The sequence below is a fragment of the Dryobates pubescens genome, chromosome 17 (genome assembly GCF_014839835.1).
Source record: "Dryobates pubescens isolate bDryPub1 chromosome 17, bDryPub1.pri, whole genome shotgun sequence".
Lineage (NCBI taxonomy): Eukaryota > Metazoa > Chordata > Aves > Piciformes > Picidae > Dryobates > Dryobates pubescens.
In genome coordinates, this window is record NC_071628.1 from 4,112,581 (window position 1) to 4,129,211 (window position 16,631).

At 45.2% G+C, this 16,631-nt stretch overlaps 1 protein-coding gene across 7 annotated transcripts in view; it reads left to right on the top strand.

Moving 5' to 3' along the window:
• The first annotated feature begins 6,044 nt into the window (after positions 1–6,044).
• The window catches only part of AKAP13 (A-kinase anchoring protein 13), a 176,368-nt gene continuing 165,781 nt past the window's right edge, over positions 6,045–16,631 (top strand). For all 7 annotated transcript variants that reach the window (XM_054169118.1, XM_054169120.1, XM_054169123.1 and 4 more), the window contains exon 1: positions 6,045–6,089. In XM_054169118.1, the coding sequence (XP_054025093.1) occupies positions 6,057–6,089 (33 nt within the window). In that variant the 5' untranslated portion in view covers positions 6,045–6,056. The remainder of the gene's footprint in view (positions 6,090–16,631) is intronic.

Below are 16,631 nucleotides of genomic sequence, written 5' to 3' on the forward strand. Positions count from 1 at the left end.
CTGGGTTTCCTGAGGGTGGCTTGCTGGGCTACCACTGTGCCATTGGAGCAAAGCAATGGTAGAGCCAGGCCAACACAAAAATACCTTTAAACCTCCTTTCCAGCTTTTGCAGCCAAAAGAAACTCCTGTGCTTCTGTAACTGTATGGCAGCTATGGTTTTGTTTGCAGGCAGGAGGCAGCTGGGAAGCAGTATCACCTGTGGAAATGCTGCAGGAGGGGTGGATTTTCTTCAGCAATCAATTGAGTGACAAAACATAACCTTCCAGTTACATAAATTCAGGTGATTGTACATAAATGTTTGGTTTGGTTTGTTTCTTCCAGTTCTAAACTCAGCTGTGACAGTAAACACAATGCTGCAATATGCTGGTAATTTGTTTGCTGCCACAGGTTTGAAGTGTGGTTTCTTGTTTCCTCACCTCCTTTCCTTTCCACAGTCGATGGCTTTTGCTGGTGGTATCACTTTCTTATGTGTCTGCAAAATAAACTTGGGAGGGGTTACTTCTGATTCCTCCAGCCTCTTGTTTCTGACCAGATCATGCACTGATATAGCTATAGGGGAAAATCATCCTGCATTTAGTATGATACACGAGAGGATTTATGTTCTTCTGTTGTCTTTAGGTTTATTTCAGTCCCTGCAATTGCAACTACTCTATTTAGACAAGTTCTTGACCATGTTGTTGAAGAACTGGCCTATGCTGAAGTTCTGGTATTTTTTAGTCTCCTTTCACATGGCTTTTAAGGAGAGGACATCAATACGCCAGTTGGAATGCTTGTTAATTCTGTAGTGCGTTCTGGCACTCAGTATGAATGAAGCTTGTGGGACACAGTGATCCTTGCAGGAAGACAGCCAGGAAAAGCAGCAAACAAGGAAACATACGTGATAAAACTCCCCCAGATATTGTTTCTTTCCAGTTTCAGACTTTTTTTTTTGGTATAGGTGAAAAATCAAAGAAAATATAAAAAGAAAGTTCAAAGCCCCAAACCAAGAAGAGCCTTTTTTTAAGTGACTGTTTCAACAAAAAGAAAGGAGAGGAGACTGAGTTATCCAATGCAGTAAAGCCATATACCACTCCTAAGAGAGGGGGACTATTGCAGCTCAGTGATTCCCTTGACACTAGGGGAGAACAATAAACTTGTGAAAGGCATTGCCATTTAAGTCCTCTTTGTATGAAATTCATGGCTCCAGCAGGAGTTCATCCCTGTATGGCCAGCTAGTCTCCTCTCCGCTCCCCCTGCTTTCTGCTCCCTCGTTTTTATTTATCTTGTGTAGTCTAGAGCAGCAACATTGTAGCACCTGAAACCCAAATCCTCTTGATATTTCTAAGCACTTCATCAATTACCATTTGGTAAACCCAGAGCGTGGGGGAGTGCCCTGGAGGACGCTGTGCTTTGCTGGATGAGGAGCGATGTGGTTTTGGAAGCTTGGTTTGATTTTTTTTGCAGTGTGCAGCCCCCTACAGAAAGGAAGTCATGCAGCCCAGCAAGGCCAGCGTGCTCCTTGGGAATCCCTGGGTTTCTTCAAACTCTTTTACAGCTTATGGGCTGTTTGTCTAAAGGATGAGGATCTGAGGATTGGCTCTAAGGCAGGTCGCCCCACCGTGGGGTGTATTTATCGGTGGCAGTGTACAAAAGAAATGCTGTTTGTGGCTTGCTCTCTTACAGATATCCAGCAGGAATAGAAGAATAGAATAAGCCAGGTTGGAAGAGACCTTTGAGATCATCGAGCCCAACCTATCACCCAACACCATCTAATCAACTAAACCATGGCACCAAGCACCCCATCCAGTCTCTTCCTAAACACCTCCAGTGATGGTGACTCCACCACCTCCCTGGGCAGCCCACTAATTAAGGCTAAATTAAATGGTAGCTGGGAGTAGTGGATGCAGAGGATTCAGTGCTCAGAACCCCTTCCCACTGCCTGTTCTTTTTAAACTCTTCAGGGCAGAAACTTTGTACTGTTTTGTATTGATGTTTTTTACCGCACGTAACCAATGGAGCCTGAATCCTGACTGAGGTTTTGGGAACCACAGTAAGGCAAATAAATACTTGTTGGTTGATGGTTCTTTTTTTTTCCCCCCTTTCCCTGTCAGATGTTAACATCTCCAGAGAAATCAAGCAGTCATTTGCCCTTGTCCCTGAGGTTTTGTGCAACGTAGCGCTGAAGTTGTCTAGAAGAGACTTGAATACAGCTCACTGTATTCATTCTTTGAATGCTGAGCGGAGTAGAAAGGTATCCTACCCATTTTGAGAAGACTTTAGTAGCTTTTGATTTCCCTGACCTGTGCAGATCTTCAGTGTGTTTAAAACCATGGTTGATTTTTAGTGCTCGAACCTGGACTTTTACTTCGTGACCTCCTTTTGGATTTGCAAATACAAGGGATTTCACTGTCTTATCCTGAGGGGAAAAGCCTAATGCAATTCCAGAAGGATTGCAAGAGAAGTGCCTGGATGGCTGTAGAGCATGTGATAAACCTCCCAGACACTGAAATTCAAAGGATTTAGCTATTTGGAAGAAAGAAAATGAATGTTTTAAATACAGGCAACTGCTCCTGGAGAAGAATCTGCTGGCTTCCTTGAGGGTGCCCATAGCTTGACTGCTTTTGCAGGGTGGGAGCTGGGCAAGGGAAGTGGGATTTATATTTGGCTTTTCTTGTTAGTCTGCCTTTCAGGATACCTTGTGTGCTGTCCTTATCTGATCTCACTGCAATCTATGATATCTGACAGAGGAAATTCTAGCTGGCAGGAGCAGGAACAGGCATGAGCTTTAAGTATGTGCTCCTCCAATAGAGGAGAAAACAAAGCTTAGCTTTTCCCTCTTTCCCCTCATGTTTAACAAGAGGACACAGTCTCAAGCTGCACCAGGGGAAGCTTAGGCTGGATGCTAGGAAGAAATTCTTCCCAGAAAGAGAAATTGGCCATTGGAATGTGCAGCCCAGGGAGGTGGTGGAGTCACCATCAGTGGAAGTGTTTAGGAAGAGCCTGGATTGGTGCCATGATTTAGTTGATTAGATGGTGCTGGGTGATAGTTTGGACTCAATGATCTGAACGGTCTTTTCCAACCTGGTTTATTCTATTCTATCTTATACTTTCAGTAGTCCAACTTACCCTGATGAATCTTGGTTTGATGATGAGCAGTATGCTCTGCCTTTTGTTTTCTCCCTTTTTCTTACTGTATTAGAGTTTTTAAAAGTTTTCCAGAGGGTGCTCCCTGCCTCCCTGCTAGTTGGAGAAGTTCACTTGTCCAGAAACCTAAATTTAGTCCTTGGCTGACGCAGAGGAGTCGTTCAGCCTTATCTCTCACTTGTCTTTTCTCATTGGCTTTTGCCAAAGCACTTCCTAACACGATAAAGTATCTTCCAAAGTTGCCTGTCTCCTTGCAAACCAAGTTTACATCCCTTGAAATATTGGCCTGGCATGTGCATTACTGAATGAGGAATCATTTTAAGTTGCTGAGGTAAGGGCCAACTAGTAAGGTGAGTGATGGTGAAAGGCAATAAAAATCTTCCTGCAGGAAGTACTTCCAAGATTTTTGTTGTCTTCTTTGACCAGGACAAGTGTTCATCAGTGTCACCTTCTGCACTGCAGCAGCAGGGAAAGTTCCTTTGCAAAAACCCAAAGCAAACAACAAAGAAACCAACGAAACTAAACAAAACCAACCGAACCCCCCCCAAACAAACAAACAAAAACCCAACCAAGCAACAAACAAAAACCACCGAGGAAGAAAACAGACCCCAGCAAAAACTGGTAATGAGTTTGAACTCCTGGACCTCCTTTTATTATTCTCCTTAATGAGAACATGTCAATGTTCTCCCATCCTCACATCTCCAGGATATTCTGCCTTTGGATTCTGTGCCTTGTAGCACAGCCAAAACCAAGCTCTGAACACAGAAAGAGGTTACCTAGTGGGGAATTTTTAATAGCCACCCATTCCTTCCCTTTCTGCACATCTTGTTCTCTTTCCCACTTCTCTCTGTGCTCAGCTGCTCTCAGATGTCGATAAGAAAGGTGATGGAGCAGGAGAAAATGCTCTGTACTTGTATTGCTGGTGAGGGGTTTGGAGCACAAGCCCTATGAGGAGAGGCTGAGGGAGCTGGGGTTGCTTAGCCTGGAGGAGAGGAGGCCCAGAGGAGACCTTATTGCTGTTTACAACTACCTGAAGGGAGGATGTAGCCAGGTGGGGGTTGGGCTCTTCTCCCAGGCAACCAGCACCAGAACAAGAGGACATGCTCTCAAGCTGTGCCAGAGGAGGTTTAGGCTGTATGTTAGGAAGAAATTCTTCCCAGAAAGAGAGATTGGCCATTGGAATGTGCTGCCCAGGGAGGTGGTGGAGTCACCATCACTGGAGGTGTTTAGGAAGAGAGTGGATGAGGCACTTGGTGCCATGGTTTAGTTGATTAGATGGTGTTGGGTGATAGGTTGGACTTGATGATCTCAAAGGTCTTTTCCAGCCTGGTTAACTCTATTCTATTGGAAGGCAAAGACCAGAGGATGCCATCTCACTTTATTCCTTGAATTACAGGAACCTAAATACTCTTGAGGGCACGTGGTCCTGCCCCTGGTGTTTCTTTGATATCTTCTGCCCAGCCTGTGCAGATAGCACAAGAAAGCTGCTCTTACTGGTTTCCACCAATGGTCTTAAAAGGAGCATTCAGCTCAGCTGCTCAAGGGTGAGGGAAAACTTCATCAGAGGAGTTTGAGCAGTGTTTGCATGTTGGGACTTTCAGCTAAAATGCCCTGAGTGTATCAAGTGTGAGGTGTAATGTAACAGCTTCTCACTCTGAATAGGCTTGGAAGAGTAGGACCTTGTGGTGGAGCACAGGAACTGTGGATTCTCCCTTCTGTGAAGGTGTGATGGGTGTTGATGGCAGGTGCTAGACTGGCATCTTGTGCAGGGTTTGTGCAGTTGGGGTTCTATTTCTTTTTGTGTCCTCAGTTGGACTGGAACAGCAGGAGCAAGATGTAGGGCCCAGGTGTGTGCTGCTTGCAAAGTTGATGAAGCTCACCTGCCCAAATGATAGGCAATGGTACAAGTCCCCTCTGTTCCTAAGTCAGTCTGTGAGGGCTGAAAATCCAATGAAAACTATCAAGCATAACCATTTGAGGCTTCTTATTGTTGGAAGGGGAATCTTGAAGTTGAAAATAAGGATGGATTTAAAACCTGCAAAATATTTGTTCACCCACTGTCTGCTTCTGAGGACCTTTTGCAGAGGGGCAGTTTTGAAGAGCAAGCTTGGCAGGTAGCTCAGGCATTTGAAAGCAAGCAGTGCACAACAGTTCTTTGTCTCATAAGGCGAGTGTGTGAAGGAGCAAGGATAGCTGGAGTCAGCTAAGAAAATTTAGGCTGTGGTTTAATTTCTTGTCTCACTAAAGGCAAACTGGGATTTGGAAAGGAACAAAGTATGAACCAGATCCTGTGCTGGGGTTTTGTGTGTGTGTGTGTTTGTGAGAAGCAGAGTGGTATTTCATCACTTTTCAAAGGGGTTTGAAGTATTTGCAGAGCATTACCAGCACTGCAGACACGAGCAGCAGCAGAAATTCCATTTTTAATTGTTTGGCATTCCTTCATCTTAGGCTCCTGGACTGCTTAATACAAATGTTAAATGAAAACTTTGAGCTTTTGTGTAGGCTGAATATTTGCAACTGCAGCAGGGAGTGCAATGCAAGTGGCATTCTGGGTCAACTGATTTCCAAGCTCTGTGCAAATAACTGTCACCAGGTTCTGCAGAGATTGCAGGGACTGACCTGGAGGATGAAAGTTTCTTCACTGCAATCACCTGGGTAGGGTGAATAATGGTAATTATTGCTAACCTTGCTGGGGGCTCAGATGAGGAGCACTTTGCTTTAGCAGGCATTTGAGAGCTGTTTTTGCTCAGTGTGGGTATAAATGAAAAAGTAGGATAGATCCTTGTTGATCCCATGGCAAACAGAAAATCGTTGTGCAGGAGTGTGTTGGAAAGAGTAATGGATGGGTGCTAAACCAGCCCCTGAAGTGTCTAAAATGTTATTAAAAGTATGTTAAACTTGTACTTTCTTTCTTGTTTCAGTGTTCTGAGGTCATGAAACTTAATCCACAGCAAGCTCCATTATATGTGAGTACAAATTTCAAGCACTTTTGGTTGGGTTTTTTTTAATGCTTTCCTATTGTTGACACGAAATGCTTACCACCACCACCACCCCCTTTATGGAGATGCTGCTCCTTTTTCCCTTTGCTCCCCAAAGATGTTATTTGTCTGAGTTCTGTTGCAAATGCCCAGTGGCAGCACTCAGGTAAGTCACAGAGCTCCTTTCTTTCCAGCAGAGAATTTGAAGGGAGTTTTGGGGCAGGTAATTCTGTCACCCTGCAGGCAGCTCCTGCTTGTGTCTTGTGTTTTCATCCTCCCCAAAGCATTCTCAAGTGCGTGACTGTGCTCTTGTGATTTGATGTGTTGAGAGGCTGTGAGAAGGACTTGCTTGTGTGGAAAAGAGAGCCCTGCAGCGTGCAGTGCTTGCCCACTGTGATCGTGTTGTGCGTTGGGGGTTTTTTCCCTCCTCTGGTCAGAGTTTTAAACGTGGCAGGGAGGAACTGGAAGCAGCAAACGGCTGTGCTGTGCTGGGAGAGCTGCTGCTGGTTTACATCAGCCTCCTGGAAGCTTGTAACCTCGGTGGCTATGTTAATAAGGAACAAGCTTCCTCTCCCTCTTGAATAGCAGCTTTGTTGCAGAACATGGGGACTGTCAAATTAGACTTGGATTTGTGGGGGTGTGTGCATGTGTGTTACATTGGTGCCAAAGCTGCCAGCCAGGTTTGTAACTGTTTGCTTTCCGTCTCCAGAGCAGGCTTAGCTGATGAAGCCTTCCTGTGCTTGTGGTTCTGCCCACAGACCTCGGTTAAAAGGCTGGAGCTGGATGCAAGGGTGGAAAATTTGGAGCGAAAATTGCTTGCAAATGTGGAAAGGAAAGAGAAATGATCAGGGCTGGTGACAGACCAGTATCTTGGAAAGGGTTGTGTGTTGTGAGCAGTGGATCATATTGACCTTTAATGCTGTGGAAGCTTTTAAATTTTGCCTACCAGCTGGAAGCTTGTACTGGAATTTATTCTCTACTTGCTTTACCAGCTCTTGTGCTTGAAGCAAGATTGAAACACTTTGCAGTGTAGACTGACTTTGGGAGAATGTCTTCCCTGGACTACACCACCAATATTCTGTATTTTAGAGTCATAGAATGGGTTGGATTGGAAAGGACCTCCAAAAGTGGTCTAGTCCAACTCCCTAGCAGTCAGAAGGGACATCCTCCACTAGATCAGGTTGCCCACAGCCCTCTGGAGCCTCACCTGGAATATCTGCAGGGATGGGGCCTCAACTGCCTCCTTTGGCCAATGTGTTTCAGTGTTCCAGCACCCTCATGGTGCAGAACTTCTTCCTAGCATCCAGTCTAAACCTCCTTTTCTCTAATTTCAAACCCTTGCCCCTCATCCTATCCCTGCAGGCCCTTGGAAACAATCCCTCTCTAGCCTTCTTGTAGGACCCTTTTGGGTACTGGACAAGTACTAAATTGAAACTAAGTGTTGCCTGAATGTTGTTGCACTGCAAGCCTGCTAAATTCACCTTGACTTGGAAGAAACTTAATTTGAACTTAGGGTACTTAAAAAAAAAGAATGAAACACCATAAAAGAGAACAAAACAAACAAAACCAGTATGATGTAGATGCTGTGGTGGAAACACTTGAATGGTACAAAGCAGGCTGAAGTTACCCTTATGTCTCTTGACTTAATGTATGACTTAACTAGTGTGGAAGCTTTGTTTTCCCAGTCTTATCTTCTGCCTGAGTTTATTTTCCCACTGTTGTGTGTGGGTTTGTATTTAATGTGGAACACTGGAGTGCTGTACTTAAATGTCCTCATCCCCATGTGACAGTGAGGAGGACTGGGGCTGAGGTCAAATGTAGCCCAGTGTGAAACAGTGAGTGTGTGGCCCAGTGTAGTGCTGCTTTACCATGCAAATAAGTCAATGACAGTGTTATTAATACATCAGACTCCCATTTTGTCTTCCTCCTCTTTCCCTGGCCAGGTGTCTGTGCAAATCAGCTACCTTTCCAAAGCAATTTTGGTAACTTAAGGAAGAGGCAGAAGGGTTGGGGGCAAAAAGAAACTTGAGGACCCTGAGAATTCAACCTTTAATCTTCCTCTTTGCTCTGAATGTAAATGCTTTGTATGTTTTAAGATGAGTTTTGTTTTCTGTGTCTTGTTACTGACAGCTCAGCTCATCTGAGAGTTGTTAGGTGTGTGCAGAACAGGAAGAAAAATGCCTCTTCCAGGTGTTTTCAGTTTCAAGAGGCAGGCCCAACAGCAGTCTTGTGGCCTGACCTTTGGTAGGTGAATAGCAAGCCTCAAGAATGTCAGCTCCTTTTTCTGCCTCTAGACTCCTTGAGCTTGTTTGCAGTATCCTGCAGCATTCCTGAGCAGCATCCTGTGCATTTCTTGGGAAGGAATGTGATCTCTGGAGCAGGTGACTGGAAATATCAGGCAGTGCAAACATATCAGGGGATCTCCCCACACTGGCCTACTCTCAGGAAATTTGCTTCCTCCAAATTTCTCCCCTTTCATTCTTGACATCTTTGCATTGCATCCTTTAGACCTCTCTTCTTTTATACCAGTATCTTACATTCAAGATTACTTAATGTGTTTGTTAATTTTTTTTATCTTGCATGAATTTCATCCTGAAATCTTTGTTTAGTACATGTTTTTTATCACCAGCATCATTACGAGCTCTGTTTAGGAGGATAAAGTAAAAGATGGTGTCTCCAGTTCAGTTGCTGGAAGCCAGTTTAAGAGCTTGAGCATCTTTTTATCCTGTCTGATAGTTAGCAGGTTGCCCAGATTGATTTCCAGTTATCCAAAGTCTTTTGGGAACCCAAGATGTCCAATGCACTTGGGACCAAAATTTCATGAAGAGATGGTGAAGAGAAGACTCTGGGGAGACCTAATAGCCTACCAGTACCTGAAGGGGGCTACAAGAAGGCTGCACAGGGACTGTTTGTAAAGGCCTGCAGTGAAAGGACAAGGGGCAATGGTTTGAAATGAGAGGAGACTTAGTCTGGATGTAAGGAACAAGCTTTCTACTGGAACAGGTTGCCCAGGGAGGTAGTTGAGGCTCCATCCTTAGAGACATTCAGGGTCAGGCTTGAGAAGGCTCTGAGGAGCCTGGTCTAGTGGAGGATGTCCCTGCTAACTGCAGGGGGGATGGACTAGATGACCTTTGGAGGTCCCTTCCAACCCAAACCATTCTGTGATGATTCTATGATGATGGTACTTCCATCTGTGCACTAACAGAGGGACAGAGATTCTTCTATTCCTCAAGTCAATGTACATTAACAGAGAGAAGACCACTGGCTACATCCTTCTTGGTACCTTCTTTTTAATTCCTGGGGGGGGTCACAGCCTGTAATGGTGACAGTAGTTGCCTTTGTAATAGATTGAGATAAAGGACAAAACATATTCTAACAGAGTATCATGGTTTTGTGATTAAGTTTGTCTCCTGTAAGCTTTTCCTGCTTGTTTGGTGGTCAGTCAGTTGGCTGTAGGTTTCGGCTTGCTTCTGCAGACAAGGAGCCCTTGGCTTGTTCAGTTGGTCCCTCCAGGAGCCATCATATCTCTCACCCAGAGCTGTTAGGTACCTGCTGTTAATACTTTAACAAGCTTTCCTGGCCCAGAGCTTGGTGCTGCTCACAGCAGTGCAGTCATGGGGCAGAGGAGCCTGTGCCAGAAGAGATAGGGCAGCAAAGTGTTCCTCAATATAGCATGAGGAAGGTTCACTGTGGTGTGATACCGTTAATGCTGGGGCTTAAACAGGCTGTAGGTCAAGCAGCTGTCCCATCTGTACCACAGTCAACATGCAATTGCCTTTATAAAGAGCAGTGTTGCTTTGCAGAGTCTGGGGCTTCATACAGTGCTGTGAATTTGGACCTGCTTCCTCCTTCCTCAGGTGTCTGATCAGTGGTTCCAGTGGTACCACTAATCATGCTGCCAGCAGTGATGTACTGGAGAAGTAGAGTGGGGAAGTCATTGACAAGGTCTTCTGCAGCTCACATAGCTGTGATGATGAAGCTCTGAGTTCTCAATATTACAGCAGTGATCTTTGTGGTACAAGCTTGACTTTGATGCAGAGGTAGTCTGCAGGGCTATAATCAGCATAGCATGGGGAAGGTTTTAACAATGAGCTTTATCTCCCAGCTTTTTTGCACCAGCACAAGTCAAGGTTACAAAAAGCAACTGCCACTTGAGTGGATTGAGTGTATCTGAGTTGTGCTGCTACTGTTCTCATGGGCTGTTTTCTTCCCAGGGTGTGATTATATGGGTCAGGCTTTACATAACCGTGGATGTTCCATGGAAAAGTTTCTCTGCAATACAAGGTCATTCAGGTGCATTTTGCTACAGGATGTGCAAAAAAAGGCCATGTGGCTGGACAGTCCTTTGTCTGTCTGCCTCAGACTGTACTGATGCACAAATACTGCATGGAATCTGAAACTGTCTCTATCCACATCCCTTCTGTATGTCAGTGCCGTCCCATTGATTCAGGAACTCCTGTTGGGCACAGCACAGAGAATGAAGTGCAGTGCCTCAAACCACCTTTCTGATCTTCCTGGGGCTTTGTGCTCAGGAAACCTGGCATCTCAAAGCTGAAAAGGCAATTCTGCTTACTGGGAGCCCTGCAGAACTCTTTGGTTGTTAGGAGGTGGGAAGTCAGGAGCTTCAGTTTTGTTTGGTTTTGGTGAATAGAACAGAACAGAATTAACAAGGCTGGAAAAGACCTTCGAGATTGAGTCCAACCCATCATCCAACACCATCTAATCAACTAAACCATGCACCAAGTGCCTCATCCAGTCTCTTCCTAAACACCTCCAGGGATGGTGACTTCACCACCCCCCTGGGCAGCACATTCCAATGGCCAGTCTCTCTTTCTGGGAAGAATTTCTTCCTAATATCCAGCCTAAACCTCCCCTGGCACAGCTTGAGACTGTGTCCTCTTGTTCTGGTGCTGGTTGCCTGGGAGAAGAGGCCAACCCCCACCTGTCTACAACCTCCCTTCAGGCAGTTGTAGGCAGCAGTACTTGCAATGACCTTGCTGCTCATCCCATTTTTGTATCTACCTACCAACAGAAGTCAGTATTTCAGCTTCACTATTGTAAGGCACTTCCCTAGCTATTGTCAACTTGTTATTGGAATATCCAGGTCGTCAAGGAGTATGTGGATAGGAAAAAAGGCTTGACAATGCTCTAAACAATGGAGGTGTGTCAAGGGACCTTTTTTTATTGTTGTGATTCATTAAGATCTCTGTTTATAGATTAGTCGCTTAGCTTAAACTCAACTGTTGCTAGCGTGCAGGCAAGAGAAAATGGCAGAGAGCTTTGTAAAGGTGAAGTGGTGATCTTTTATAAGTGTTATTGTTAATTGAGAGTCCAGCAGTGTGGTGGTGTGCTGCTTTTTGCTGGAGTAGAGAGAATTTTCTTCATAATAGCTGGCATGGGGCTGGTTTATGGATTTGTGGGGCAAACAGTGTTGATAATGAGGAGATGTTTTTGTTACTGCTGGATAGTGCTTACATAAAGGTCTCTTTTGCTCCTCATCCCACTATTGAGTAGGCAGTGGGGAACAAGAAGTTGAGAAGGGGACACTGGTGGGACAGCTGACTCCACCTGGCCATTGGGATGTTCCATATGAGGTATTGGTCAGCAATAGAACTAGAGGGGAGGTTGGCTGAGGGGCATTGGTCAGTTGGTGGTGAGCTTCTGTTTTCATTTGCATCCCTTGTCTCTCTTGGGCTCCATTTCTCTCTTTGCTGTCTTACTTTCCTTACATTTGTTCTTCATTTCAGGTATCAAAGTGTTCCTTTCTTAACCCACAGGTTTTCTCACTTTTTGCCCTTCCAATTCTCTTCCCCCATCCTGCTGCTGGGGGACAATCAGCAAGCAACTGTGTGGTGCTTAACTGCTGGCTGGGGTTAAACCACTACAATTCAGCAAGAGACTTAATTACAAGGGGATCAAGGATCAGAAGCTTATTGTGTCCTTATTTCTAACCAAACTTTAATGAATATGAAGTGTGTCTCTGAGTGATCAAGCTTGAGCCTTCAGCTGCTTACAGTGTCCTGAAGAATCATTCCCTCCAAAGTGACCTGCATGGCTCCTGATTTCAGCCTCTGCTGGCTGTAGCATCTTTGTAAGGCTATTGATCATTCCTCTAACCCAGTAACATCTCCTGCTACTCTGAAATCAATGCTGGGGGCTTTTTTAGAAGTGTAACCTGAGAGCAGTATTGGTTATGAATGTGTTGGGAAAGGACTGGGGTGACATGCAGGGTACAAGCTGGGAAGCATTAAGTGTCATCTCTTGATTGCTTCCAAGGCTGCAACCTCAGATCTGCCTTTAAGACAGGAATGTTTTTTCGTGCTGATAATGATCAGTGGGTGTGAAGTGGAAAAGATTAGCAGCTGCAGAAGGATGATGTATTACTGCAAACTTTCCTTTTTCCTTTTTGATTAAAAGGAACAAACTTGTTTTAAATCACAGCACCCCTCCTCTGCGCGGTTTGTCTAAGGTGTGCCCACGTTATTTGGAGTGACAAACCCAAATGTGTCATAACTGATGATTGCATGGGAGGGCAAACACTTAATTGATAAAACTGCTCCCATTGACTTTGGTCTTTAATCAGGTCTGTGGATGGAGTCTCTTGTATAAACTGCCACTTATGAGCTGTATAATCTGCAGAGTTTCTCAAGGAGAGTTTTGATAGAGATGAGAGCTCCCACTTCCAAGGCAGAATGTCATGCAGCTTAATGAAGTATCAACTTCAAAAACATCAGAAGGAATGCATTGACCTTCTTTTAATATAACCTGGGCTTTGGGTACAGTAGGTCCTCTCTTCTGTTAATAAATGAACTACTGTAGATTTCCCAGTGTGTCCTGCCTCCAAATAAGAAGAAAAGGATAACGTTGATAAGATTTTTCTGCCACTCTCATACTTCGTGCAGAGTGATGCCCTTCTGAGGTGCACTGTATATTCCTGAGAAAAACAACTGCAATGACCTCTGATGTTCCTATTTAAACAACAAAACCCCACAAGCCATCCCTTTGGAGTAAATACTAAAGCATTAAAGGAAAAGGAATCATAATACAGGCGCTGTGGCAGCAGTGCTTGTCCCAGGTGCTGTGGTTCCCCGTGCCCCTGAATGCACTGAGGTGCTGTGTGGGCATGCCTGCCTGGCACAAGATTAGTTACCATGGCTGAAACCCTCTCAGGTGTGACTTGTGCACTGTTGTGTGCTGGGCAATTAATGATCTTCAGAAATCTCTCCCAAAAGGACAAAATGAAATAACTTTTTAATCCTACAGTAAATTGTTGTTGTGAAGCTGGCAGCTGTGATTTAGTTACTTTTCTACTAAAGCTGAATTTGTTTGCTTAGTGGCATCTATGGTGACAAAGGCCACTGGGATGCCTGAATAGCTGAGATCAGTCCAGCAGAGAAAGTAGAACATGCCTCACATGCTTTTGATGTGGGAATTTCTCAGGAAAATCACTCTACAGCAGCCCTGTCTTTCTCTTGAGGTCCTTCAGCAAGGGGAGAGCCAGCCTTGATGTTTAGCTCAGCTCTGTGCTGAGAGGATCTGATAAATCCCTTGGCTGTTATTTGTTGGGTATTTGATTTCTTCTTAATGATAAACTAGTTTTCTGCCCCACCTTCAAAACGTCTTTTGAATTATGAGTGAGTGGAAGGCCTCTGAGCACCTTTTACAAATAAAAGGTTTGCTTGTGTTGCTGTGGAAGAACCTGCTTCTTGGTTTGGAAGTCAGTTGGGGCGCCTGAATAAAGTGATCTTTTGAGAGGAGCACATTGCAGCTTGTCTGGTTCTGCTTTCATTCTGCAGGCAAAACACTTCCTTTGCTAAACTTTGCTTGACCTCATCTTTTTAGTTTTTGTCACTTAAGTGCTTGATGAAGATTCTTTTAATCCTCCACTTCCCAGTTTCTCACCTGCATCGTGGAAGAAGCCATCCCATCCACTGGTCCTCTGGCGGCTGCTGCCTGAGCTCAGCACCATTCTCTGGCTGGCTGCTTCTCAGTGCTGGGTACCTAAATGAAGACTTGGGGTTGCACTGTTTGGTTATCATGAGGCCATACACTTGACTTGCTCCTCATAAGTGAGGCTCTTGCTAGCTTGTGAGATCTGCACAGGACTCCTGGTGGAGTCACTTCTGTGTATTTACTGAAGGCAGCTTTAGCAGAAGTCAGAAGAGACTTCCTGACCATCAGTATCACCTTCTTCCAGGATAAGCCATCGATTAAATTGCAACTCTAAAGGCCCTTTCTCAACCCTTCTTCTATATTATCTGAAACTATAAAAGTGCTGGTGATTTGGGTTCAAAGCCCTCCTCTATAATAACCTATTTGATCTTTTCTTCTGTGATCCTGTTTTGTGAGTATGAATGTGCTGGTAAAGAGTAAATGGTCTGGCTTAGAGTCTGGAGCACTTGTCTGAAGTTCTGCCCTTAAGTCACCACTGCTTTGAAGCATTAATATACATGGGAAAGCAAAGGAGGGAGCAGTCTCAATCTCCTGTTTTGGGGAGCTGTTAGATTGCTCCAGCCTGTTTCTGAATCTGCAGAAGGAATTCTTACATTGTCACATAAAATTTTGTTAAAACTGGGTGAAATGATGCATGTGCCTCAGTCTCTGAATTAAGGATTCTTTGTTTCTTGTGGTAGGTGATGAACTGGTTAATATCTGGAAAGATGCTAGGGGTAATAATGTCCCATCCCCAGTGCGGGCTGGCAGTGTTGCCTCTCCTTCTCTTGGAAGGAATCAGCAATGAAGATCAGAACTTAATGTTTAAGAGAAAGAAAAGAGGGAATGTATTGATAGAGTTCATAAATATCCTTCTGTTACCTTTAGAATGACCAAACAAATTTCCCATCTCATTCATCAGGATACATATTCCTGCTTTTATTTTCTGTAACAAAGTGCTGACAGTCGTTTTGAGGCAGTTCAGATAGCAAAGCTGATGTGGTTATGAAGATGCTGATCACAGAATGGTAGGGGTTGGGAGGGACCTCCGGAGATCATCCAGTCCAACCCCCCTGCCAGAGCAGGGTCACCTAGGGCAGGTTACACAGGAACACATCTGAGTGGGTTTTGAAAGGCCCCAGAGAAGATTCTACAACCTCCCTGTTGTTCCAGTGCTCTGTCACCCTCACCCTAAGAAAGTGTCTCCTTATGTTGAGGAAGAACCTACTGTGTACCAGCTTGTGCCCCTTGTTCATTGTCTTGTCACTGGGCACCACCAAAAAGAGCCTGGCACCTTCATCCTGAAACCCACCACTCAGATATTTGTAGGCAATGATCAGATCCCCTCTCAGCCTTCTCTTCTCCAGACTAAATAGCCCCAGGTCTCTGTTTCTCTTTATAGGAGAGACTTTCAAGTCCTCCAATCACTCCCATGGCTCTCTGTTGATCTCTCTCCAGCAGCTCCCTGTCTCTCTTGAATTGGGGAGCCCCGAACTGGACACAACATTCCAGGTGTCATCTCCCTCGTGCAGAGTACAGGAGGAAGAAAACCTCCCTAGCCTTGCTGGCCCTGATTTGATGAAGGCACGACGCTTTCCAACAGCCCGTCAGATCTCCTCCCGTCTCCCCTCAGTGGCTGCTTTCAGCTGTCGGAGGCTGCGCTGCGTGCGGTGTGCGCCGACGCTTGCGCTCTGCCTCGCTGGGCAGAGCCAGCGCAGGTTGTGCGGCGGTGAGGCGCTGCGGGGCTGGGTGCGGAGCTCGGCGCTCTGCAGTGCCACCAAGCGGCGGTTCTGCCGCAGGACGCGCTCAGAACGCTGAATTAACCAGGCTGGAAAAGACCATCGGGTCCAACCCATCGCCCAACGCCATCTCATCAACTAAACCACGGCACCAAGTGCCTCATCCAGTCTCTTTTCAAACACTTCCAGGGACGGTGACTCCACCACCTCCCTGGGCAGCCCACGCCTGGGGCTGCTGCCTGCCTGCTGTGTCTTTGTTGCAAAGTGTTTCTTCTAAGCCTTGTCAAAGTTTCATCTGTCTAGTGGTGGTGGCTGTGGGAGGTGCTTCAGCAAGATAATGTTTATAATGGTTTCTATTCTTTAATGGCCAAAAAAGAGAGTCACTTTATGAAGTGCTTCTGTCATTCCAGTAGCTCCAAGTACTCTAGTTGTGAAATACTTAAAGACTGGTGAGGATATTTTGCAGCTGGCAGGAAAATGAGGGCTCTGAAATGTACTGAGCTGTGTTCCTTCAAGTTTTCCTGTACTGTAGAGTAACCTGAATTAGCAGGAACACTCCATCCTTTTCCTTTCTTTTGTCTTTAGATGCTGCTGTTCAAACCTGATATAGCATCATTGAATTGTTAGGGTTGGAAGGGACTTCAAGGATCATCCAGTTCTGAGCCGCTTACCAGGGGAAGGGATACCTCACACTAGATCAGGTTGCTCAGATCCACGTCCAACCTGGCCTTTAAAACCTCCAGGGATGGGGCTTCTACCACCTCCCTGGGCAACCTGTTCAGTGTCTCACCATATATTTATGTATGTGTATATATTCTATGTAGAGATATGTAATCATAGAATGGTTCAGGATGGAAGG